Here is a 27,481-nt window from a genome sequence, read left to right on the forward strand (position 1 = left end):
AAGAATTTCTTACAACTTTTGCCCTCACTTAGGGTTGTTGAAATTTTTAATCCTACTGAGATATTTATTTATTATCTAAACACATAGTGAAAACATCATGCCACTGTTGTTACTTACACATTTTGGAATGATTGAAATACAAATTTTAGTTACACATGGGAAAATGCAGTCATCTACAAAGCAGATTGCTTATAAATCATTTGTATGTCTCATCTTAGAATACTGCTTACGCGTGTGGGACCCACACCATATAGGAGTAATGTGAGATATTGAACATACACACAGAATTATAGCACATATGGTCACAGGTCTGTTTGACCCATGGGAGAGCACTGTGGGGATGTTGAAGAACTAGAATTGGCAGATACCTGAAGATAGACGCCAGTCATCAGATTAGGTTAGACTAGGTGCACTGCCTATGCACTAGGTTTCAAGAACCAGCGTTAAGTGAAGAATCTAACAGTATTCTTCAGCCCCCGATGTATCACTCACAGTAAGACATCTTAGCCTTGCGATTTGATTACTGGCCAGAGTGACGAATGGTAGCTAAGGTGTGTGCCAAATGATACAATAAAATAAGCTGAGCACCCAAATAGTTAAGAATATTGAACTGATACCAGGAAGCGATAGTGTGTGTGGATAAATTTATTTGTTGTTGAGGTTGGAGTGCCAAACCATTAATGTTATTGTTAGAAGAATATGAAAATAGCGTAAGTGCAGTTTAGAAACTATAATATATGTTTGTGTTTATATGTGTGATGAAGAATAACTTATACCAAACAATGGAAAATCCAGGATGGAATGTAACAATATTGTGAAAACGAAAGTTGCCACTCACCATATACTGGAGATGCTGAGTCGCAGATAGGCACAACATAAAGACTATAACAAATAAAGCTTTTGGCCAGTAAGGCCTTCGTCAAAAAGAGAATACACACACGCACACACAACAAACAAATGCAACTGCAGTCTAAGGCAACTGTAGCCACAGTGTGTTGTCTGTGGGTTTCTGCCCTGCTCTATTACTCTATCGTAAGTTTCAGGTTATGGTTTGCCTCAGTATGACTTTCAATGTTGAGGAAAAGAAATTAATGTTGGTTAACAAATTGTTTTAAAGAGTATTTGGTAACAAATGATGTTCAATAGTTTTCCCCAGCCCATCCTCTAGGACTTGTCAGTTGGCATCCTCCTAAGACACAATTGCTTGTTACCTGTATCAGTTGAGTTGCTAGAGCATGGTTGTTGCATTCTAGTCCTACCCTCCTTCCACTGAACATCATTTGTTTTTCTTGTATTTTTTTTATTTTCTCGTTTATTTTATTACTTAGTGTTGCATGGAAATTGTTTGGTCCTGATTATTGTTTCAGGTACTCTATGAAACTGGAATCTCATGCCATAATCAGAGTGTGAACCCTCAAGAAGGAGCAGCTTAAGCACAAATTGTGAGGATGGGGCCAAAGTGAGGATGGCGGCATCAGTGAGCTACATGTGCATCTCCGTGCAGCAGTCATGATTCCCCTGCACATCACAGAGGAGCGTGTAGGCCACATTAATATTGCACTAGCAAGTTTCTCCATTTCCCTGGTAGAGTTAGAGAAGAATGTCAAATCCTTGTCCAACACTACTCCCTCCTGCCTGCAAATTTATCACTTACAAGTGCAGATTGCTCATTTGTCCAATCAAGTGGAGGACTTGAGATCTGTGGTTTCCGATGTTCCCTCTAGGGCTAAGGTAGGTGAATTATTTCTCATGGTAACATCCATGCAAAGAAAGCTAAGTGCCTTATAACGGGACCAATGGTCCTGAGAGGGAGAGGGGAGTGGCCCTGCAGAGGAATATCCAGGGGAAACTCACAGCCCCAATGAAAAAAATATGCCTAATGAGGTGGTGTATTTTGCAATACTTCCCAATCCATTTCATAGCATGATTAAGGGTATAGATTATCTTGTCATGGATACTGCAAACCAGTTAGTGAAATTTTTGTGGTTCTCTGTAAACTTAGAGGAGCAAGTCACTGTATTTAAGCTATCTTGGAATTTCATTTTTCAAATCATTTACACACTCATGTACGTGTTTGTTAGTTGAAATGGTTTGGCCTGGTCCACAGGGGTGATTTGCATAAGTTACGCTTCATGGTCGTTCAGCAATGTCTGTCTGCTTGATTCAGGAACAAGTTAATTCAGAAATATTTGTTTCACATCCAGCAGGTTGGAGAACCTCTTACTGATTACATGTGTGAAGTGCATATCTGCCGCACTTGCATTCGAAATGCAACTTTCAGAGGCAGGAGTAGTTGCTAGCATTGTGCAGGGCACCAATTCAAAGAATCACTCTCAGGTTTTGTTTTTGTAAAGACCTACCACACATCAAGATTTAGATCATCTGGTTTCTGATTCGTTGGGGTTGCTACACCTGAGTACATTAGGAAACCCAGGCGTCCTCCGGGCAATAGGATTACTGTTACAACTAACATCACTTGCAGTAAGGGGTGGTGTTTCCATTACAGGGAGCTGGGGCATTTTGCCCACCGGCGATTGACCTCCTTCTGTGCGGATGCAGACACTTTGCCTGAACTCTTATGGGACTCAGTAGGACTGTCTGCTGCGAGTAATGAGTGTAATGGGCAGGGGCACTATGACTGTAGTGTGTGGACATTAAGTTGAGAATGTGGGTCTCACGCGGAGTGTGCAAGGGATAAATCCATGCAGTCCCACTATCCTCTGTGCCCTCGGTGGCTCAGGTGGATAGAGCATCTGCCATGTAAGCAGGAGATCCTGGGTTCGAGTTCTGGTCGGATCACACATTTTCAAACTGTCCCCGTTGATGTATATCAATACCTGTCGGCAGCTTAGGGTCTTGATTTAATTGTCATTTCATTCTAGAGAGTTGCATGGTCACCGATGTTATCTGTTCTTTCGGACATGTCCAAAAGAACAAATACCATCTTCATATACCCCAAATTTTGATTTATCCTTTATTTTACAAACTGATGCTTCAAATTTGGAAATAGCAGATGTGTTGCTGCCCAAACAGGATGGGTGGCATGCCCTATCGCTTGTGTGTCATATTCTTTAATGACCATAGAGGCCAAATATTTGACCTATGATCTTAAGGTACTTGCTGTCCTAGATAGTACTGAAAATTTTAAGTTCTACCTACAGTACCATCAGTTTACTTTACGAACTGACAACCAGGCTCTTTCATGGTCATGAGACACCCCTGTCATAAATGGCATAGTGCAATGTGGTCGGTGCACATTTCTGCATTTAAGTTCTCATCACTGTTGTGCTAAGCCCTATGTTTGACTTGGGTTATGAGGAAACTTTGGTTCCACGAGTGTCTGACGAGGGAGCTACTATTAGGGCAAGTCTTGGTGGAGATGCCTGAGTTTGGTGATGTTGTGCAACAACGTGATTCTGACCCAGAGTTGTTATATATTAAACAGTCTCTTCATTGTGGGGAGGAAGTGTGTGGCTACTAGATTCAAAAAAAGGAATTTTGTGTTCACAATCCAAGAGTGGTGGTAAGTGGAAAATTTGTTTGCCTTGGGATCTCAGTATATTTAATATTACCATCAGTTTCTGTTAAGTGGACATTTAGGCACTTATAAAAATCATACACAAGATTAAACAACTTGTGATGTGCCCTCACTTTACAAAGATTTAAGGAAAATGGTTGGATAGTGCAAAATGTCCTATGGAATGTATTTTCATTGATTATGTCAGCTCCCTTCCCTGGACTCAGATGGGTTACCGCAATATTTTTGTAGCAGTGGATGCCTTCTCACGTTTTTTATGGTTGATGCTGAGCATGGGGGGGGGGGGGGGGGTAACTGCAGGGGCCATCACTAAACATGTTATTAAAATCATTTCTCTCTTTGGTCCTCCTGTCATTCTCATTATTGAGAACGCCCCAGCCTTTGTGTGTCATGAAATCCGCTGGATTTGTTTTCGGCATGCAACTACCATTGCCTATTACCCTCAACCATCTTTTGCAGAAAGGGTTAACAGGAACTCGAAGGCTGCTCTTATTACTTACCACTCAGATGCTCTGTCAAAATGAGTATGTTCCCTCCCACAGTTGAATTTTGCCTCTAATACAGCAAGGCATGAAGCTCATCAAGTCGTACAAGCATCCATAATGTTTGTCCATCACATAAATTTGCCACTGTCCAACTTGAGAGAAATAGCAGCCTTGCTTCCTGATCAGACTACTCATGAGGTTCTTAGGGATAACTGATAGAGACCGAGAGCAGACACTGCTAGGGCCCATCAAAGGCTAATGATGTGCTTCAACTACAGATGCCAGCCTGCCACTTTTAAGGTGGTGACATGGTCTCCATTCATAACATTGGAGGTCACGAGGAAGGAGGAAATGTATCCAGTAAGTTTATGACATGTTTTGTGGGTCTGTGCCATATCCTGTGGTAGTCCACTCTCTGGTCACAATGTGAGTGAAGGATGAGGCATCGACCAGATGCAAAGGGTACATGTAAGTCAGGTTAAGCTTGCTGAACTCTCCAGGTGTTCAGTTTACGTGGGAGAGGCTGAGCCATGCACCAAGTTCAATATCATGTACCCGGCATGTTGAGCACATTCTTTGCTGATTACAAGGTCTCTTGTGTAAAAGAGGAAGTGGGCTGTGTAAAAAGGAAAGGTGCCGGTAGGGACTTGGAAGTTATGGTGGATAGTGTGTCCAGTGGAACATAGAGGGCTTTCTGGAGAGCAATTGGTCGGCACTGCTGGTGCACCGTTTTTCTGGTGCGAGCAATGGCAGTCGGCATTCTCCATGTATGACAGTGTGGCTGCTGTGGCAGTGTGGCTGCTGATGTGCCATGCTGGGCCAGCCAAATCCTGCTCCAGCTGTACTAGTTTGCACAGTAATTGAGTTCTTCCTACGGAATTTGGTGTTAGTCAGTGAAGCTCTCCAGTCATTTCCCCTTCTGCATTAGGTGACCAGAATGCCTTCACCACAGGATTTTACTGGGTACTGGGTCAGTACCTTCTTCAGGTTCCTTGGCTGAGAGGAAAGAGCCCGGTTGTCCTCCCTCAAGTATATGGTGGGCATCATATGTTCTCCACAGAATTGTCACCGATGCTGATGTTGGTTGTGTTCGAAGCAGCTCAGCACTGGTCTTCTGCTTGATTTTTCAATTTTTTTTTAGTTGTACTGCACTCCTACATTTTCTGTTTAATGTGATTTTGAAGTGGTTTGTGGCATGTGTTCAGCAGTCTCCCATGGGGAAATTAGCTTCTTTCTAGAGTAAATGTTTTTAAAAAGAACTTGGGAACTTATTTTAAGTAAAATTCTGACTGTTGTTTTGGTGACTAAATCTTAAGGCCTAGAGGCCTATGCCAAATTCTGTGTCACATTTTGTCACTACGTTGGTCTTAAGAGAAGGGATCCACTTTATTTAGTGGCAGTGACTGATTTCTTGCAGCCAATAAGTTTCTTTTTCCCTCTTAGGTACCATAACAGCCTTTATGAGAAATAATTGAAATATTTTATGTAATGCTTAATGATGTTTGCCTCTGTTAAATTGTATCTAAAACGTGCTAAAAGCAATTCCATGAGGACAATTAAATTTTTGACAACCTCTGATTTGATCATTAAGCTAATAAAAGGACTTTTGTACACCTTCGGTTGTGGGTACTAGTTTGAAGGCTGCTTCTGCATTTATTTATTAAGATTGTGGTTTTATTTGTTCTACACTTAAGATACTAATAATTTTTTATCCTTGGCCAGCAGTGATTCTGGCTTATAGTGTATACCTCAATTAAACCTGTTAACTTTAACTAGAACTGCAGTGCAAGTTAACATTCACCAAAGGCTCTGGTTTTATCTAACCTGTTCACTGCTTGAGAGAGCTTTGCTGTGCACTACCTATTCTCTCTTGGCTTATTGTTACCAGGGGGCTGGGTCCAGAGGTCTACATCTGGGGTCTTTGTGTCGTCTGTGGGTTTCTGCCGCTCTATTACTCTATTGTAATTTACAGATTATGGTGTGCTTTGGCATGACATTCAATGTAAATTATTTTTATGTAATGTTTTGATGAATCGTATTTTTTCAATGAAAAAACTTTAAAGAATATCCAAACTGTTTTGCTTCTGGTATTTCACATTTAATGCCTTTTCTTATAGCTGAAAGCTCAAGTTTAATCATTAATGTGTTTTTTAACTTGAGCCTTGTAAACTGTTGCTGTTCAGAAAAAGGAATTATTGTTGATCAATAAATTGTTTTAAAGAGTGCTTGGTGACAAATGATGTTCAACAGTTTTCCCCTGCCCTTATACAAGGACCTGTTGATTGGTGTCCTCCTAAGATATAAGTGCTTATTACCTAATCAGCCTTCTCTGAAAACTACCTAGAACAGATAGTTCAGAAAACCCCTTATGGTGGAAATGTATTGGATCTAATGGCAACAAACTGATCTGACCTCTTTGAGGATGTCTACATCAATACTGGTGTAAATCATAATGATGTGCTTGTGGGAACAATAATTAGCAAAGCACAAACGACAATTAAAACAAGTAGAAAGACATACAGAGTGTTCTGCTAAATGTGTTTGCTTGCCTCTGTAAGTTATGAAGTAATAGGCGACGGAAATATTCATGAATGGAGGGCTCCATGTGGTTCCCAAGTGGAAATATTTATTGCAATAGGTCACCATAAGAAATATTACACTGTCTGCGGAACTATGAATATAGTTTATTGTGTTACTATCCAAAGAGTTACAGCAAAATGATAAAATTTTTAAATGGAAAAATAGTTGTTTCTATCATGCATTGGAATCAGTAACACCAGCTGTGTATACATCAATTTAAATTACATTCCTATCACTTTTAGTTTGGGAGCAACAACCCTCCAAAGTTTCAGGGGCAGATACCACATGTTGTACATAATACATGGCTGTGTGGTGGGTGATGGATGTTCTGGCAGTGGGAAGTTGATTTAAATGAGATGTTCAAATGTGTGTCCACGTTCCTGAATGCACAATGCAATGCGCCTTCTAAAGGATTTGCAGATGAGATGTAACATCGCTGGTGTCAAGGAGCAACATGTGTCCCCGATGCACCGTTTTACATCATCTGGGGATGTGGGCTCAGTGACATAAACACGTTCCTTTAGATATCCCCACAAAAAGAAATCTAATGTGTTAAATCGGGTGACCGTGCAGGCCATGAATGGGGACCATAGTGCCCCAACCACCTTCCTGCAAACCTGTTGTTTAGTTCTTCCACAACAGCACATGCAGAATGGGCTGGGTGACCATCGTGCTGCATCCATATACAGACTCTCGTGTGTAGACACGCAAGTTCAAGGAGACCACCCAAACTGTAGACTATAAATGTGCGATATAACTCACCTGTCAGTGTACCTGGGAAGTAGTGTGGACTGATGATTTCATCCCCAAGGATTCCACACCACACATTAATAGACCACCAACATTGACGGTCACCAGGTTGTACCCACCGAGGATTGTCTGTGGCCCAGTAGTGCATGTTATGGTGATTCACTGTACCATAATTTGTGAATATGGACTCATCAGAGAACATAACACCTTGTAAAGACTCCAGCGTGAAATTATTCATGGCCCATTCACAGAATGTAACTCTCACACGGAAACCATTCCCATGCAGTTCCTGGGTCAGTGGCAGGTGGTACGGATGAAACCTGTGGCCGTGTACTATACGCCACACAGATGTGAGACTGACACCAGTGACTGCAGCAATGGTTCGTAAGCTGACATGAGGATCATGGTGTACTGCAGCTAAAACCAACACCTCCGTCTTCTCACTTCTTGCAGTTCTTCGTCTGTTACTGCGGCGCATTACTAAGCTGCCTGTTTCCTGCAGTCATTGTTCGGCACATAAGAATGTAATGGTTACTGGAGCTCTTCACCTAGGATATCTCACGGCGTACGCCATGGCTGCTTCAGTGGCATCGTGTTGGCACTCGCCGAGCATCAGCAACATGTCAATGCACTCGTTGTTCGTGTATGCCAACTTCATCTGATGTCAGTAACTGTGGTATATTGAGCCTAATTTGTTTGTGTGGCTTGAACTGTTAGGTATACAGCTGTGTGCGGCGACAGTTGGCAGTCTAAAAGCGCATCGAGGAAGCTTCTCGCTCCGTGACAATGGCGATGTTACAACTCGGCCACACCACATTCAGAAGGCACATTGTGTTCTGCACAGCGTGTGTGGTATCTACCACTGAAACTTTGAAGGGTTATAGCTCCCAAACTAAAGGTGATAGGAATGTAATTTAAATTGATGTGAACACAGCTGGTGTTACTGATTCAAGTGCATGATAGAAACAACTATTGTTACATTTAAAAAATTTTATCTTTTTGCTGTAACTCTTTGGATAATAACACAATAAACTATGTTCATAGCTCTGCAGACAGTATAACGTTTCTTGTGGTGACCTACCACAATAAATATTTCCGTCGCCTATTACGTCATAACTTACAGAGGCAAACACATTTAGTGAAACACCCTGTATATGTTCAGTACACTAGATAAAACAGCAGTAGTGTCATATCTCAATGAGGATCTTCAAACTCAGTACAGAGCAGGGCATAGGAACTATGGCTCAAGTTTAACATAATAGTTAACCATGCACTGGATAGATATGTATGCAGTAGAGCACTCTGTAATGGGAGAGATCCTCCTTAGTATATAGTCACTGTAAAGAAACTTCTAAAGAAACAGAGGCAACTGCAGAATAGGGGTAAAATGAAGCACAGAACTGTAGATAGAGAGATGCTGAATGACACACATTTGGCTGTCAATAAGCCTTCAATAACAACCATAATAAAACATTGTCAAATGGTCTTTCACACATAGAAGAAATTCTGATTGCATGTACCGGTTATTAGTGGCACCAAAGTTGGTGTCCAGTCACTCATGAATGTGACAGGAATTGAAAATGAGGGCAGCAAAGCAAAAGCTGAAATGGTTAATTCTGTTTCCAAATATTCCTTTACAAGGAAAATTACCCCAGTTTAATCCTCACACCACTGAAAATATGAGTGAAATAAGTGTTAGTGTCACTGGCATTGAGAAACAGCTGAAATCATTAAAACTGAACAAAGCTCCACAGCTGATGAAAACACTATCAGACTCTATACTGAAATTGCAGCTAAGTTAGGCCCTCTTCTGACTATAATCTATCATAGAACACTGTAACAAAAAATGGTGCCCAGTAGCTGGGTGAAAATGCAGGCCACACCTATTTACAAGAAGCATAGTAGAAGTGATCCACAAAACTACAGTGTAACATCCTTAACATAGATTTGTTTTAGAATCTTAGAACATATTCTGACCTCAAACATAATGAGGTACCTCTAACACAATGACCTCCTCCATGCCAACCAGCAAGGATTCCGAAAACATCAATCATGCGAAAACCAACTCACACTGTTCTCATGTGACATATTGAAAGCTTTGGATCAAGAATGTCGGGTAGATGCAGTTTTTCTTGATTTCTGAAAAGGACTTGACTCAGCATCACATTTATGCCTAAACTCTACAGCATGGTCACATGGAATGTCAAGTGAAACTTGTGACTGGACTGAGGATTTTTTGGTAGGGAGGAAGCAGCATGTTATCTTGTATGGAGAGTCATTGTCAAATGTGCACTTCGGATGTGCCCCAGGGAAATGTGTTAGGACCCTTGATGCTCATGCTGTATATATTCATGACTTTGTGCACAATATTAATAGTAACATCAGACATTTTGAATATGATGAAGTTATCCACAATGAAGTACTGTCTGAAAGAAGCTGCATAAATATTCAGTGAGATCTTGATAAGATTTCGAAGTGGTGCAAAAGTTGGTAACTTGCTTTAAATTTTCAAGAATGTAAAATTGTGCACTCACAAAATGAAAAAAAAAAACCATAGTATTATATGACTATAATATCAATAAGTCACAGTAGGAACAGGCCTACTCATATAAATATCTGGTTATAACACTTTGTAGGGATATGAAATGGAATTATCACATGGGGTCAGTCATGGGTAAAGCAGGTGGTAGACTTCAGTTTATTGGTAGAATACTGAGGAAATGCAATCTGTCCGCAAAGAAGACTGCTTACAAAACACTCATGCAACCTTTTCTAGAATATTGCTCGAGAGTGTGGGACTGGTGCAAAACAGGAGTAACGGGATATTGAACATATGCAGAGAAGTGCAGCACGAATGATCAGAGGCTTGTCTGATCCATGGGAGAGTGTCACAGAGACGCTGATGAAACTAAAATGGCAAACTCTTGAAGACAGACATACCGTAAACTATCCCAAGCCAACCTACTTTCAAACACTGCTTTAAATGATGATTTTAGGATTATGCTACAATCCCTTATGTATCATATAGGCATAATGATGAGAAAATTAGATTAATTACAGCATACACAGAGGCATTCAAATGATAATTCTTCCTGTGCTGCATATGTGAATGGAATGGGAAGAAACCCTAATGACTGATACAATGAGATGTCCATCTTCCATAATTTCACAGTGGTTTGCAGAGTATAGATGTATATGTTTGGAATAAGAGTATCTTTTATAAACTGTATTGAAAAGATCATAAAGAGATAACGCATTTAATGATGAAAACTGGACATAAACTAGAGATAAAAAAACATCTGCAAAGCTGGTGACAGTTGCTTTATTAGAGTTTATTCATTGTAAGTACACAATTAGTTTGTCATTTTTCTCAAACACTGGCTTTCTAAATTTACAAAGCAGTGTTTCAGAAGAACAAAGTTACCTCTCTTCAAAAGATTCCACTTAAATTCTATGAAAATATGTTTCAGAAGAATAAAGTTGCCTCTCTTCAAAAGATTCCACTTAAATTCTATGAAAATATGTTTCAGAAGAACAAAGTTGCCTCTTTTCAAAAGATTCCACTTAAATTCTATGAAAATATGTACTAGACCTGTTCTGATTTGCAACATATCTAGTGATGTGTTCCTCAATCTGACTGATGTTTACTGTCATGCATATTTAATAATGACTAACATGCAGAATCAGTACTCTACAATTGGTTACACTAGCATCCAGTATGCAATTCCTTTTAAAGATGTGCTATATTTTTCCCAGAACCCTACCAATGAAACTAAGTCCTGCACTTCTCTTTCAAATACTGGTTTCACATGTTCATACCATTTCATTTTGTCTCAACATTATTGCTTTTAAGTATTTAAGCACTGTGACAGGCTAGAGAAATTCATTACAGAATATTATAACTGTTTTCAGTATGGAATTATGTCATTTTGTCAAGGGAGTTATCTTGCATTTATTTAGGTTTTGATAGTTGCCAGTCAGTACACCAAGTAGAAATACTGTTCTGTGTTTTCTTACAATCATCCAGTGACAGTCCTTTCTAACAGACAACATCAGTCAATACTCTAAAAGTGCTGCTGACTTTATCTGAGAAATCATTTATATGTACTGAGTTACTGGTGCTCCTATAAGGGGCAGTCAAATAAAAACAAGACAGATGGAAAAAGTTGTTAAACTGTTTAATACTTCAAAAGTAATTGCCATAACTGTTAATACATCCATCCCAATGTGATATAAGATAGTCAGTGCCTTTATGGAAAAACATTCGCAGTTGCCTATGGAACCACAATCAGGAATGCATCTCTTCGCCTGAAGTAAATTGATGGCAATGAATGTCTTTCTTCAGGGTTCCATGGAAATTGCATGGAGAAAGATCAGGACTGTATGGAGGATATGTAGGGCTTCCCAGCAAAACATTTGCAGTGTAGTTGAAACAACCTTGGCAACATGTGAGCTGGCATTATCCTGCAACATAATAATGCTGTCTTCTGACCTGCTGCTCATTGACTTCCTGGGACACAGAGCCACAAATAACACACTGCAGGCACTATGCAAAAATTAAAGCATTCCATCAAGTCCAAACGCCTGGAAATGTTGACAGACAGCTTCATTCTGTTGTAGGATAATGCCCACCAACATGTTGCCATGGCTGTTTCAAATACACTGCAGATATTTCACCCTTATACATCCTTCATACAGTCCCGATCTCTCTCCATGCAATTTCCATATTTTTGGAGCCCTGAAGAACGATATTTGTGGCCATCAATTTGCTTCAGATGAAGAGCTGCACACCTGTATACAGTCATGGTTCTGTAGGCAATCACAAGCATTTTTCCACAAAGATGCTGACTACCGTGTCTCACATCAGGTAAACGTATTAACAGTTATAATGATTACTTATGAAATAATATGCACTTTACTCACTTTTCTCCACCTGTCTCATTTTCCTTTGGCTGCCTCTTATATTTTGCCTTTTTGAATACACCTGATGTTACCATCAATTTTGTTGAATATCTACATCTACATCTACATGGTTACTCTGCAATTCACACTTAAGTGCCCCTAACAGAGGATTCATCAAACCATTTTCATACTACTTCTCTACCATTCCACTCTCAAATGGCACGTGGGAAAAAGGAACACCTAAATCTTTCCGTTCGAGCTCTGATTTCTCTTATTTTATTATGATGATCATTTCTCCCTACATAGATGGGTGTCAACAAAATATTTTCGCATTCAAAAGAGAAAGTTGGTGATTGAAGTTTCGTAAATAGGTCTTGCTGCAAAGAAAACTGCCTTTGTTTCAGTGACTGCCACCCCAACTCACGTATCAAATCAGTGACACTCTCACCCCTATTGCACAATAACACGAAACGAGCTGCCCTTCTTTGCACTTTTTCGATGTCCTCCATCATCTCTATCTGGTAAGGATTCCGTAACGCGCAGCAGTATTCCAGCAGAGGATGTACAGGTGTAATGTAGGCTGTCTCTTTAGAGGATTTGTCCCATCTTCTAAGTGTTCTACCAACAAAGCGCAGTCTTTGTTTCGCCTTCCCCACAATATTATGACCTCGCACTTTTCTTTGTTTGGTGCAAGTTGCCACTTTTTGTACCATACAGTAATTTCCCTCTGGATCATTTTGTAATTGGAATTGATCGTCTGATTATTTTACTAGACGGTAAAGTACAGTGTCAACTGTAAACAATCTGAGGGGGCTGCTCAGATTATCATCTATATCATTTATGTACATCAGGAACAGCAGAGGGCCTATGACATTACCTTGTGGAATTCCAGATATCACTCCTGTTCTACTCCATGATTTACCATCTATCACTATGAACTGTGACCTCTCTGAGAGGAAATCACGAATCCAGTCACACAACTGAGACGATACTCCAATGCATTCAATTTGATTAATAGTTGCTTGTGAGGAACTGTATCAAAAGCCTTCTGGAAATATAGGAATATGGAATTGATCTAAGATCCCTTGTTCACAGCACTCATTACTTCATGGGAATAAAGAGCTAGCTGTCCCATGTTATGTACTAGGTTCTGATAGAAAATTCAGTGAGAAAGAGAGATAGTTGTGAAGATTTGCTATGTAACTGTACAACTATGCTGGTTATCAGTTAACAATGTGCTACAGTCTGTAATGCTTTTCAGAAATTTAGGACGATGGAATATTTGAAAGATTTGTGTGATGCTGATTCTTTGGAGCAGCTTCTGTTTCTTCAGGTTTGTCATAATATTCAAGCATAGAATATACTCTAAGATTTTAAAAACTCCTGACATGTTCAGCAAGATGTCAAGGAGGACATGGAGACACATATATCTTTGTGTAAGGCGTGATGTACATACAGATCCAGCGGTTACATAGTTTTTATATGTAAGTACCCAATATATAATATAATGTTTTGACCTCAGGCCACAGGGACGTCTTGCCACTGTCTCACAGTTTGAGTATAATGATCAAGGCAGTTCTATCTTACATTATCATAACTAGAGAATTAGCGTCTACATTCTCTGAAGATAAACTTCAAAGTTAAGTATAATAAAACATGTTTACTGCTGTAATCAATGTTTATGAAACATTTTACTTACAAAAGTGTTTCATCAGGATCCATCAAAGGTGAAACAGCAGCACAAAGAGCATCAGCATTTGCCAAAAGTACTTTACTCACAACACCAGCACCACTTACATCTGCAAAAAATGAAACAGTGTACATTAGGAAACAGAAAAAATGGAACAGAATGTTAAGTACGAGTAAGTAATGCTAAATTCTCCTCAATATAAACAAAACAGTGCTTTTGATGGACACACTGCTGAATAACTATCATAATTATCAATCACATGTGACAGTATTACACCATTACTGACATACAGATGTGCAAATCACAAGCTTTATGTATCTTGCCCTTGAAATATTTTTTTTCTTTCTTTTTCCATTAGTACCAACAAAAGAAGTATGTTTCAATGATATTTAATGGAAGCTGAAGGTGAATTGTGGAGAAAGGACTACAGACTTTTATCTGATAGTACAGCTTATATGTAACACTTTAATGATTCATATAATATGACCAAGAAATTGATTCTGAGAACAATAAACATAAATAATTACATTATTATATGAGAAATTCATAGGAGAGGATACCCCTTCCCACCCTCTCATCCCCAAAATAGAATTATGATTTTTGCAAATTGATCCTGCCTCCAGACAGACAGATATATCAATTTAAAGAAATCCAGAAAGTAATGGATATTGTCTGTAGCAAGTGTATAAAGAGGCACTTGGTGTGAATTCTCATAACTATTTCTCTTTTGTCATTATTTTCTTTGGATCTGAAAATACCAGATGGCTCTGGGTTTAAAAAGCTCCCAGCAGAATTGTACCTTTCATTCACAAAGATTTCCTTGTGTTATCAGACAATGTTGAAAACTACTGAATGTGAAACATAAATTATTCATATGAACCTAAACATTATCTGCATGGCAGCAAAATATTATGTGCCAATCTCATACAAACTATCCTTTCTCAGTTAAGCACACTGTAAATAGCAGAAACCTATTATAAAGTGGTAGTATTAGTATGTTTGGTCATTAATAAGCACCATTTTTTTCAATAATTTTGGGTTTTACTTTGTTGAAGATTGTGCTTAAATTCCTCCACCTCTCCTTTTTCCACAAAACTAATAGGAGATCTGCCCCCACCCACTCTCCTAGCACAGATCCTGCATATGCTCTTGGGCATAGATAATATGTATGGTAGACCTAGAAATAAGAGAGTAAAATAGTTAATACTATGTTGTAGGAGAGGAAGCAGGTGGCATTTTATAACTTACAATACAATATTTGTTTTCTTTTTCTCTTCTGTAATAACTGGAATCCAATTCATGGAGACTGTTCTATCTTCCCAACTTCTGGTGTATTGTGGCAGTTGCTTCCGATTTAAATTGAACCAATCAGTTGCTTCCTTAAATATGAAGTTTTTGCATACCAACAGTCTCTTTCTTATTTCTACACTTTATGCACCTTTCTTGAAGCATAGTTCAGATTTGCTTGTGTTTTCATAGTATTCTATTTATCATCTAAACTTCTTTAACTCAGTTTTTCCTGAGAGAATTTTGACTTGATCTCTGTTATCAACATATGAATAGCTGTTTTCCTTTTCCAGCAAATGCTATCTTATTGGTTTAATTTTCCCCTTTTTCTTCCCCTTATAAAGGGAAACTCTTGTTGCAAAATGTCATTATGCATCTACTGCTATTTGAAGTCATCTTTTCAAATTAGAACTTCAATTACATGTAAATAGAAAAAACAAACACTCAGCTCATCAAGTTGTGCCAGAAGCACCTAACAAACAGTCATAAAAAATAATAATAATAAAACTAACAAGTCAGAACTGGGAGTTCACTTGACAAAATATGCAGAATGGGGTTGGAGGCAACAACACTAAAAAGAAATAACCAAGAAAAATCACTTCAAGCCATGAACACAGAGGTAGGATGAGAGAAAAATCAACAGTGAAATGTTAGCAACAGATGAAGTCCGAATACACTAGAGCTAGAGGGGTGGCAATGAGGACAACTGCAAGCAAGAGACATATGATGACTAGACTAAGAATAACAAGCCTTATGAGATGTAAATGGATAGTAACAATTAAAACTGAACAATGGAGCAACGAGCAGAGAAGATGCAGACAAGGAAAGAAAAGTCCAAGAACGCTGCAAAATTCTCCCTTCCAGCAGCAGAACTTCATAGATGGAAACTTCCTCTTCACCATGATCTTGATCCCTCCTCCCATAAAGGTTCAACTCTATGTTAATCACTTCTGCAGCTATTAAGAAGTCCTCCCAAACACTTAAACACCTCAGCTCCATGAAAAAGATTTGCAATGATCCAGAATTCTTAAATTTCTATCATAGATACAAAAAGATCTATAGGAAGGTGCTGACTGCTGGAAAAAAAGCCATTTAATGACAAAATAACATATAATTCAGAGAATAAATGCAAAGCAGTCTATGATGTTATAAAAAAGGAAATGGGGAGAGGCAAACAAACACAGAATAACATACTTCTAAGGGAAGTTGCTACTCACCATATGACGGAGATGCTGAGCCGCGATAGGCACAATAAAAAGATTGACACAATCATAGCTTTCAGCCATTAAGGCCTTTTTTTTTATTGTGCCTATCACGACTCAGCATCTCCGCTATATGGTGAGTAGCAACTTTCTTCTCTTGTACTGTTACATTCCATCCTGGATTTTCCATTGTTTGATACTTCAAAGGGAGGGGGATGAAGTAATAAAGGATCCACAGCAATTGGAAAACTATGTAAACGAGCATTTTTCAAGTAATGCAAAGAAGTTACAGCAAAAATTGCCCCAAACAAATACAACACCTGTAAATAACGTTGCACTAAATACAATGATGTTATTTCCAACCACAGAGAATGAAGTTAGTACAACAATTCAAAAACTAAAAAATAAAAAGTCTTTAGGCTTAGATGAAGTACCAATGTGTGTACTGAAACAATGCATAGTGATTAGACAAGGCCCCTTAACAAATATAATAAATTGATCCTTAACATAGGGACATTTCCAGAGCAGTTAATACAGGCAAGAATTGTATCTTTCCTTAAGAAAGGTAATGCAGAAGACATAGAAAATTACCGGCCCATTTCCCTGCTGTCAGCATTCTCAAAAATAATAGAAGCAATTATGAAAGACAGATTAATGAATTACCTGAATAAATACAATCATTTAAGTGAATCATAGTTTGGTTTCCGAAGTGGCAAAAAATACGGAGTCAGCCATAGTAGAATTCACAAAAGTTGTACTTGATCCTCTTGATAAAGATGAGTCTGCCACAGGCATATTTTTGGATCTTTCTAAGGCGTTTGATATAGTCAACCACATGATTCTATTAAATAAATTAGAAGCATTAGGAATAAGAGGAGTAGCTAATGACTGGTTTCGATCATACCTAACAGATAGGATACAAAGAGTAGAGATAACACATACTTCAAATAGATCTAAACATTTAGTAAAACACTTATCAGAACCAAAATACATTAATATAGTGGTTCCACAAGGTAGCATATTAGGACCAATACTGCTCCTGATATACATCAATGAATTTCCCAGTAGTGTTACTCATGGTGAAAAAAATCCTCTTCGTTGATGACAGCAATATTATACTCACTGAGAAAACAAGAGAACTCCTTGCCAAGAAAGCAAATGAAACTCTCAAAGAAGTTTATGATTGGCCAATAAGTAATAAAGTGACAATGAACATAAAGAAAACTAATGCCATGAATTTCAGTTTGAAGAGGAAAAATGACAATGTGAAATTAAATGTAGATGGCACTCCTATAGACTGTGTAACAAATGCAAAATTTCTAGGAATCAATATTGATTCTCAGTTGAAGTGGTGTGAACACACAAAGGTACTTGCAAACAATGTCATCAGCATGTTATGCCGTTAGAATCCTATCATCGGTGTGTAACATGCAGTGTCTTTTAGTTACATATTATTCATATGTACACTCAATTCTTAGCTATGGAATTCTTTTTTGGGAAACAAATGCACAAAATATGAACACAATTTTCAAACTCCAGAAAAGAGCCATAAGAATAATAACCAAAAATACTAGTCGAGCTCATTGTAAAGATCTGTTCAGAACACTGGGGATTTTAACAGCTCCATGTAAATACATTTACCAGTCAGTTGTACACATCAAAAATAACATTGGTAATTACTGCACAAACAGGTCTGTCCATGACCATGCAGCAAGAGATAGACTCAACTTACATTTACCAAGAAAAAATAAACATAAAACTCAAAACAGCATTTTCTACCGAGGAATAAAACTGTACAATAAATTACCAAAAGAGATTAAAGAAATTGCCAAAATACACTTATTTAAAAAGGCAGCTAAAAAGTACATGTTATGCAATACATTTTATACACTGAAGGATTACTTAGCTAAAACAGAGTAGGGGTTTGATAAAAAATGTTATACAAATAAATAATAATAATAATGATTATAAAATATCCAACATTCCACATAACACCTTCACTTTATATTTTTTTCCTTCTTTTTTCCTTTCTAGAAATACTTACCCCCAAGCTATGCATAGCACAATACAAACACCTCTTCCACATCTCACTCATTATGGAGGGATGCTGACTGAGTTTTTCAGGATAGCACATGGGAAGTTGCGGTACAGAAAATGGCCCAGAGATCACCAGTGTGTGTGTGTGTGTGTGTGAAGTGTTATGAAACAATGTGTGTATAGTGTGTGCAGTGACTGACAGTGAGATATGAGTGAACAATGTGGCATTACATTATTTAATAAGTTATTTGTAAAAAAAGTATTATATACCAGGAGTAAATCTAATGATTGTCTCTAGCTAGAAGTCTGTAAATATGTGTATATGAGTTAGCTTATTTTAAACTGACCTAAATTTGTAAATATAATAGAGGGAAACATTCCACGTGGGAAAAATATATCTAAAAAGAAAGATGATGAAACTTACCAAACAAAAGCGCTGGCAGGTCGATAGACACACAAACAAACACAAACATACACACAAAATTCTAGCTTTCGCAACCAATGGTTGCCTCGTCAGGAAAGAGGGAAGGAGAAGGAAAGACAAAAGGATATGGGTTTTAAGGGAGAGGGTAAGGAGTCATTCCAATCCCGGGAGCGGAAAGACTTACCTTAGGGGGAAAAAAGGACAGGTATACACTCGCACACACCCACATATCCATCCACACATACACAGACACAAGCAGACAATGTCTGCTTGTGTCTGTGTATGTGTGGATGGATATGTGTGTGTGTGCGCGCGAGTGTATACCTGTCCTTTTTTCCCCCTAAGGTAAGTCTTTCCACTCCCGGGATTGGAATGACTCCTTACCCTCTCCCTTAAAACCCATATCCTTTTGTCTTTCCTTCTCCTTCCCTCTTTCCTGATGAGGCAACCATTGGTTGCGAAAGCTAGAATTTTGTGTGTATGTTTGTGTTTGTTTGTGTGTCTATCGACCTGCCAGCGCTTTTGTTTGGTAAGTTTCATCATCTTTCTTTTTAGATATAAATTTGTAAATACTTTGACATGTCCTGTTGTTGTTGTTGTGGTCTTCAGTCCTGAGACTGGTTTGATGCAACTCTCCATGCTACTCTATCCTGTGCAAGCTTCTTCATCTCCCAGTACCTACTGCAGCCTACATCCTTCTGAACCTGCTTAGTGTATTCATCTCTTGGTCTCCCTCTTCGATTTTTACCCTCCAATACTAAACTGGTGATCCCTCGATGTCTCAGAACATGTCCTACCAACCGATCCCTTCTTCTAGTCAAGTTGTGCCACAAGCTCCTCTTCTCCCCAATTCTATTCAATACCTCCTCATTAGTTATGTGATCTGCCCATATAATCTTCAGCATTCTTCTGTAGCACCACATTTTGAAAGCTTCTATTCTCTTCTTGTCTAAGCTATTTATCGTCCATGTGTCCTATATCCTTGCAAAAAGAGATCTACTGATGAATAAAGCTACTACTACTACATCCTGTCATCCTTCCCCACACATCCATCACCACCATCATTTTTCATCTATTTTTCTTTCACATCTCTTTGAAAAGCTTGGCTTGTAAAAATTCTTTCTGGTGAGATGCAAGGGAAAGAAGTATTCTAAAATAAATACAAACATAAATCAATCTAATTTGTTTTTCTGGCAAAGAGAAGATGCTTGAGTAAGGTGGTCAAATACACTGATCTCATGCTCATCCGCTGACTTTACAGCTGAAAAGCAGTTCTACACAATCTCACAAACAGTGCAAAAAAGAGGTACCAAAACATATTTGAAGTAATTTTTCATAGGCAATAAGTAGCTACTCTTATTTGATTTGGTTTCTGAATAACTAGATGTTATGTGTTTTAAATTAATAACTGAACAACAGATAGAAAACTATATACAAAAATATATTTATTCTGAAAATTTGTAAATTGAAGATAATATGAAGTTCTTACTGTCTGGTACTTACTTGGCCACATGGGGAGACGAACAAGTGGATTGATGATGGGAAGGCGTCTGTTGCTTTTTGGAGTGTCCTCAGGTTCCTTCGAAAATGCATCTGATTTCATAAACAAAGAACCACTAGAAATTCTGCGAGTAGCTGCTGGTGAGCAACGAGTGCCTCCAAATGCTGAGGCTGCTGATACTGAAAAAGGAAACTAAATAATAGATTTCAATCTACATTGACAAATCTCCAATCCTGTCTAAAATACAGAATGTACAAGTTACTATGAACACCAAGGAGAAGAAATCATAGCAGTATTGTGATTCTTCGACTTCACCCAGCATAATTCATTGCAAAATAGTTCATGGGTGAATGGCAGAATGCCAATGTTTAGTGGGCCCATTGAACACTGACACCCAGCCATTCACCCAGGAACTATTTCATTCATTCAATACTAAACAACATTAATTATCTGAACTGTGTAATTATGAGCAAGATTATCAATGAAACGGTATGTGACTGGCAAATTTCACACAAAATAACTAATTAAGCAGTTAAGCTTCAGCAACTTGAACCCTTATCACATTGGAATTATTCTAACAAGGATGTAACAGAATGCTTAATATCCTTGCCAACAGCCAACATTCATAGTGACTCAGAGGTGCTATAGACTGTGGTCAGCAACAGCAATGGGGCAGGGCAGGTAGCTGTGATTCAGCCTAGTCAGTCTGTTGTGTGAGGTACTATCAATCGTGCCATTCTGCATTTCACCCCTTCATTGTACATAGACTTTCTTGTCCTTGTATTTGGCTTTCATTTAATATACTACTCTCAACAAACTTGGCTTTGTTTATAGCTCACACATTTGTGTCAGAAGCAGACAGAAAAGTGGTGTAAGGTCTTACCCTTTCATGCTTTCAGTAACATGATTGCACCCAGTGCCAGTGTCATGGATCACTTTCTGGAACTTTGGTAGCAACAGTAGCAATACCAGGAACTATACAGCAAAATACAATGCCACCATCATTCACTGCCTTCAACCAGTCTTCTGAGAGCAGGGAAGTCTCCCTCAGTCACTTTGAGTTAAGATGTTTTGTTTATAGCACAGTGATTTGTCTTTCAATGCTCTCAGTGCTCAGTTAAAGCTATAATTTGTTCACTGTTATAAACAACATGGGTTACTGAGTTTTGTATGTGGAATCACTGATTGGGATGTGCCTTGCCTGCCAATAGGAAAGTTTCAGCAAAAGCTTTGACCATGTCCAATCCTAGTCTCAGTGAGTTGCTTCACATTGTTAAAAAATTTCGAGATTGCACCTGTAGCTCAGCATGCTTTCACAAATGAAAGCTATGTATCCACAATCAGTTCATCGCTATCATGAGCAGCAGTCAGCGGATGAGTCCAACTCATCATCATCCTTTTGCATCTTTAAGTTTCACTTGATTTTACTGGTATCTGTATTGTTGGCATCTTGTGAGAGAAATAAGTACATCAAACATTCTGCTCCTCCCTCACCACTGAGTGAACTTTTGTGTAATATTTTCTGTACAGGTCATAAACATCCTTCTATTGTTGACAATGTGATGTGCTTCATGTGAGTTAAGAAACTTCAGTCCTACCCTGACAGAGGTACCTGGCATTCCACAAGAAACTGTCTGCACCTTGAAATGGATTGTTGGGCCTGTGGAAAAGAAGGGCACCTCACAGCAGTGTGTCAACAGGTGATCTGTTATTTGCAAGCTCAGCCACGGCACAGGGACAGCACAGTGGTCCACATCATCACAGCTGCACACCAGACAATTCTCCTCGCACTGTGGAAGCTTACATTGTCCACGAAATTCCAGCTGGACACTGGCACTGCCGTGTCCTTAATCAATGGGGACACATATTAGCAGCTTGGCTTTCATTTGCTGTGAAGGAGCTGAAACCAGATCATGCCGTAGTAGAACTGTCACTGGCAGCTAAGTATATTAAAAAAAAAGTTATATTAACCTTCTTAGTTCAACACTCTACTACTGCTGCAAACATTTTCAGCTTAGATGTCTTTACCAGTTTCATATCAAAATAGTTGACCAAGTCAATTTACTGTCCAAAACAGTTCCTTTTTCTGACCTGTACACACTATGAAATTCATACAATGAGCTCTTTGAACCAATGTTAGGATGAGCCCATAATTGTACCGCTCACATCTCTATGAAGTGTTCTCACTTACTTATTCAACTGACGATCAGGAACCTTGCATTTCATGTGCAAGTCTTACAAGATGCCTCCAGCAGATCCCGTCCAGTGCAGCTCCCATCCTGCTTCTAGTGAATCCTCGTTGTCATAGGTGTTTCCATAGTCCATCCTCCCATCTTGTTCATTGTCTTTCTCAGGGACACTTTCCCTCCGGCGTTCCTAGCAACACTACTTTTGGAACAGAATCATCTGTCATTCTTACAACATGTCTGTCCATTGTAGTGACTTAACATTTGCTTTTAGTACAATATTATGCTTGCTCATCACAGCATATATTTTTTTTATTTTTCAGTCCCCTTTACTGTGTTTCTTCCTTCATTGGCACAAAAATCCTCATGATCCTTCTCTCAAAAACCATCAGTATTTCTCTATTGCTCTTGATGGCATTCAGCATTTCTATGCAATATAACAGCACTGGGGTCATTATTGCATCATATGTCTTCATTTTAACTTTAATTGAGATTACGTTTGATTTCTTGACTGGTTTTAGGCTGTTATATGATCTGGAAGCATTAACAATTTTTTGGTTTACTTCGCTGGAGATTATTCCTCCAGTCGAAGCATGATACCAAATATTTAAATTTCTAAACCATCTTCAACTTCACCTCTCCTATCTGTAAATCCTCAGGCACACTGTGGTTCATCCTACTTAGTTCCATCAACTCTGTCTTTTCTGGGTTTATTCACAACCACTCCTTCCCTGCACTATTGCTTAGGTCCTCCATTGTTTTTGTCATTTTTTTCTCTTGACTCCGATATAGCTGTCATATCGTCTGCATATGTTAGCATCTGCAGATTTCCATTCAGATTGATGTCCTTTACCACTCTTTCCATCTAGACCACAACTTTTTCAAAGAAAAGGTTAAATAATATGGATGACAATGCGTGATCTTGTCGTACTCCAGTTTGTACCTCCACTTCCCTTGACTTTCCTCCTTGATATCTTACTTAAGCTTTTGTCTCTGTTGTACGCACTTTTAGCAGGTTCATTAGTTTCTCATGTAGTCAAAACTCCCTAAGAATGTTGTATAGGATCACTCTATGGATACTACTGTATGCTTCTGAAAACTCTACAAATTTTGTGGATACTGGTCTGTTAAATTCCTTATATTTTTCCCATGCCTGTCTCACAGTAAATATATGACCAATTGTAGATTTTCCTGGCCTGACACCCGCTTATTGCTTATCAAGGATAAGACTTTGTAGCTCATTTTTAACAGTGAGATCCCTCTATAAGTATTACAGGCTCGTTTCCTTTTCTTCTTATGGAGTGGAACAATGATAGCTAGCTTAAATTCTCTTGGTATCTCTTCCTCCTTCTGTATAGTTTTAGTTAGTCTGGTCAACTCTTTAATGAGATCCCTAGCTTTCTCCTTGATCGTCTCTGCTGTTATTTGATATTCTCCTGGCACCTTCCTCTTCTTCAGACTATTTATTGCCTTTCTCACATCCTCTTCAATAATGTCAACTGTTTCATAGTTCTTTTCTTGTTCTGTTTGCTGCAACATCTCTTCTGGGTCTTCAGCATTTAATAGACTAGCGAAGTATTCTGTCAATTTTTCTATGATAATTTCTTTGTCAAGTTTCATCTGTATATCTATATTGATAGCGACTAGTGACTTGTCTGTTCTTCCACGTCTCACTTGCTTGATATTTTGGAACATTTGACTACTGTTACTTTTTTGACCTGCCTACTCATTTTTTTATTTTATTTTATTTTTTTATTTTTAAAGGAAGGAAGTCAGATATATTCTTTTCTGTCATCAGTACTCTTGTCTCTTATTGCACTTTGAAGTATTCTTCATGACTGTTTTCACTGTTTATGTTGTTTATCCATATTTCTCTTGTTTTCCTTCTTGCTTTTACTGCTTACTCACATGTTTGATTTAGCCTGTTTCTTTTCTTCTTTTTTTTTCACCTGTCATGTTCTTTTCTGCATCTATCGCTCCTTCATTTATTCTGGTCCACATCATATCAACATCCACCTCTTTGCCATTCTGTTCCTTATTCCTCACAGCTACAGGGAGTTTTTGCACTCTCTCAGTCTGATACAGGTTAGCTACATCAAATGTTGTGTTGCTGTTGCTCATTTGTTTCCTCCATTACTGCATCTGTAGTTTTACCTTCTAACAAATAGAAAGTAATCCATGTCCCCATCTGCTCCTCTGTATGACCACACACCTTCTATGGTTTTCTGCTTCATGTCTACTACTAGGTGGTGAAGCTATCAGCAGCTCAAAAATGTAGAGCTCACCTGCTACTATTTCGGTTAAAGAGGCTATTCAAGAGAACCTTGCCTGGCTTCAGGGCCAAGACATCATCTCTCTGGCTTCAACCAGTTAATGGGTGATGCAAATGGTTCTTCTCAGAAAATCTAACAGGCCTTTATGAATTTGTGGTGATTTTAAGTCCATTATAAACACCCAATCTAACACTGATCTCTGTCCTGTGCCTCGCCTGGAGGATTTGGCCAGGGGCCACAATGCACGGTGCCAGCTGCTACCCTTACATATGCTGTTCGGTTTCTACAGGTATATTTGCATACCATTTGTGTTTCTGGGATTGCTAGTGCACCTGCCATTTTACAAAAGTATTTAGAACAACTGAGTGAAGGTGTTTTGCACTGTTTTAAGTATTTGAGTGATATCATTGTTATGGGGTTGATACATCTGGAACACAACAGAACCTCAAATCGCTTCTCAATGGTCAATGGCTCCAGGAAAAAGGCTTAAGCTTCAATTGGAAAAGTGCAGTTTCTTCACCTCCAATATGAAATAATTGCTGCACACTCTTAGTCATAAGGGTATCACATTCAAATGTGGCCACATCATTGTGATTACTAATGTGCTGACCCCTAGTCAGCTTAAACAGTTGGAGCTGTTCCTGAGTAAAATCATGTATTACATTAAGTTTATCCCCCAATTGGTGCAAATTGCAAACCCTCTAAATCATTTGCACAAGAAAGGCATCAAATTTTTGGGACAGCTCCTTGTCAGCAAGCTTTCATCACCTTCAGGACAATATCAAGTTGGCACTTGTCTCATGCCATATGCCTGCCATTGACACTCACAATGGATTTGTCCCAGTAAGGAATTGTGTCAGTTTTGTGCTACACAGATGGTTCTGAACAGCCAATTGCCATCACCTACAAGACAGAAATTATAAACTGAGAAGAAGACTTCAGCGATCATTTATGGGGCAATAAATTTCAGAAAATTTCATCACCTGTTGATTGACCATAAACCATTTATTTCACTGTTCAGGCATTGTTCTACGCTCCAGGAAAGGACTGTGCAGTGTCTTCAGTGCTGGGAGTCGTTTTTAAGTGAGTATTACTATGAAATCCACTTTCACCCAATGCCCAACACACCAATGCAGATGCCCTGTTCCGACTCCCTCTCTGTCCTGACAGAGAATTTGATCACCAAAAAAAAGTTTGTTTAGCCCTGGACCAACATTAACAACAAATGCAGGTTGAAGTCCTGCTGAACACACGCGATGTAGCCATGGTGTCATCCTGCAGAAAGTTATATCTATGGTAAAGAACGAGTGGCCAGAGGATGTTTGCACTCAGGCCAACCCAGTCTTTTGAAATTATATTGGGTTGGAATACAGGCTCAGTATCACCACCAAGGGTTTCTAAACATTGGCTACAGAGGACTCTGACTGCAGCACTGTCATTCTGCACCTGCTCCATCTCACATTCTCCAATTCCTTCATGCTTCACTTTAGGGGATGATGTGCACAAAAGCCAGCAGAATGCCGTATTTACTCGAATCTAAGCCGCACTTTTTTCCGGTTTTTGTAATCCAAAAAACCGCCTGCGGCTTAGAATCGAGTGCAAAGCAAGCGGAAGTTCTTAAAAATGTCGGTGGGTGCCGCCACAACTTAGTTCTGCCGTCGAATATATGTAGCGCTACACAGGCATGCTTTGTTGGGTGCTGTTTGTAGGCACACAGAGATGAATACTGGCGCCAAAACCTCTGCGTCAGTAAATAAATTTAAAAAAAAGGTGGAAGACAAGCTTTTTTTCTCCGCGCCGAGTTTCGACCACTGCATTTTCATACATTATCCAACGAAGTAAATACTAATTCCGTATTGTTCATCTTCGAATGTAGCAACATTTCAATGTACTACGAAAACCCGACTGGCAAGAATGTTTGGGATGTTTGTCAATATGGCCAACTCTACGTTCTGAATTTTTTCCTATCTGTGAGAAGAGATGGTTGCTAATACGAACTTTTATAAATTGTGAATCACATGCAGTATTCTCGTCACCATAAGAATAATACGAATATAAACATTTTGCCATGTACTGTTTTGTGTTTGCTACTATCTCATTTAAATCATGTCTGCGTAATAAACCACAAAACTAGAGTGAGACAACAGCAAACGCGGAAGAATATACATATCATGTCATGTGTATATTCGTATTATTCTTATGCTAAACAGTGATACAGTCAGAAATGAAGCGAGGCTATTGCCTAGATTTTTAAATCTAAGATGACTCTAATTTCTGTGCAGAATGTAATGTACTAAAGAGACGCCTGCAAAGATTTTCAAATGGAGAAAAATTTTCGCTAAACTCTCGTTCAGAATATCTTCTATCATACGCAGTCTATTATTTGGTTCTTGTCAATCATTATCAAAGAAAGCAGCAGTGTAAGTAACAACAAGTAGCAGTCTCTTGCCATTGTTTCGCTAATGAGACGATTCCTCTCTCTCTCTTTTTCTTTTTTTTTATTTGTAAGCGGCGGTAGCGCGCTCAAAAGCAAGCCATGCCGCGATCGGCGACAGGCCGTAAATACGCAGTATCAGAGTACGACAAACAATGCATGACACAGTACAGTAATGCATTTTCAGCGTAG

General features: G+C 38.8%; 1 protein-coding gene across 1 annotated transcript in view; it reads right to left on the reverse strand.

Annotated features, from left to right (window-relative positions):
- The window catches only part of LOC124777768 (diacylglycerol kinase eta), a 583,415-nt gene that overhangs the window by 143,392 nt on the left and 412,542 nt on the right, over positions 1–27,481 (reverse strand). Inside the window, exons 15-16 of the mRNA XM_047253274.1 lie at positions 20,399–20,575; positions 13,955–14,054 (exon numbers count right to left, since the gene is read on the reverse strand). Coding sequence (XP_047109230.1) covers positions 13,955–14,054; positions 20,399–20,575 — 277 coding nt within the window. The remainder of the gene's footprint in view (positions 1–13,954; positions 14,055–20,398; positions 20,576–27,481) is intronic.

This window comes from Schistocerca piceifrons, chromosome 2 (genome assembly GCF_021461385.2).
Source record: "Schistocerca piceifrons isolate TAMUIC-IGC-003096 chromosome 2, iqSchPice1.1, whole genome shotgun sequence".
In the NCBI taxonomy this organism is placed as follows: Eukaryota; Metazoa; Arthropoda; class Insecta; order Orthoptera; family Acrididae; genus Schistocerca; species Schistocerca piceifrons.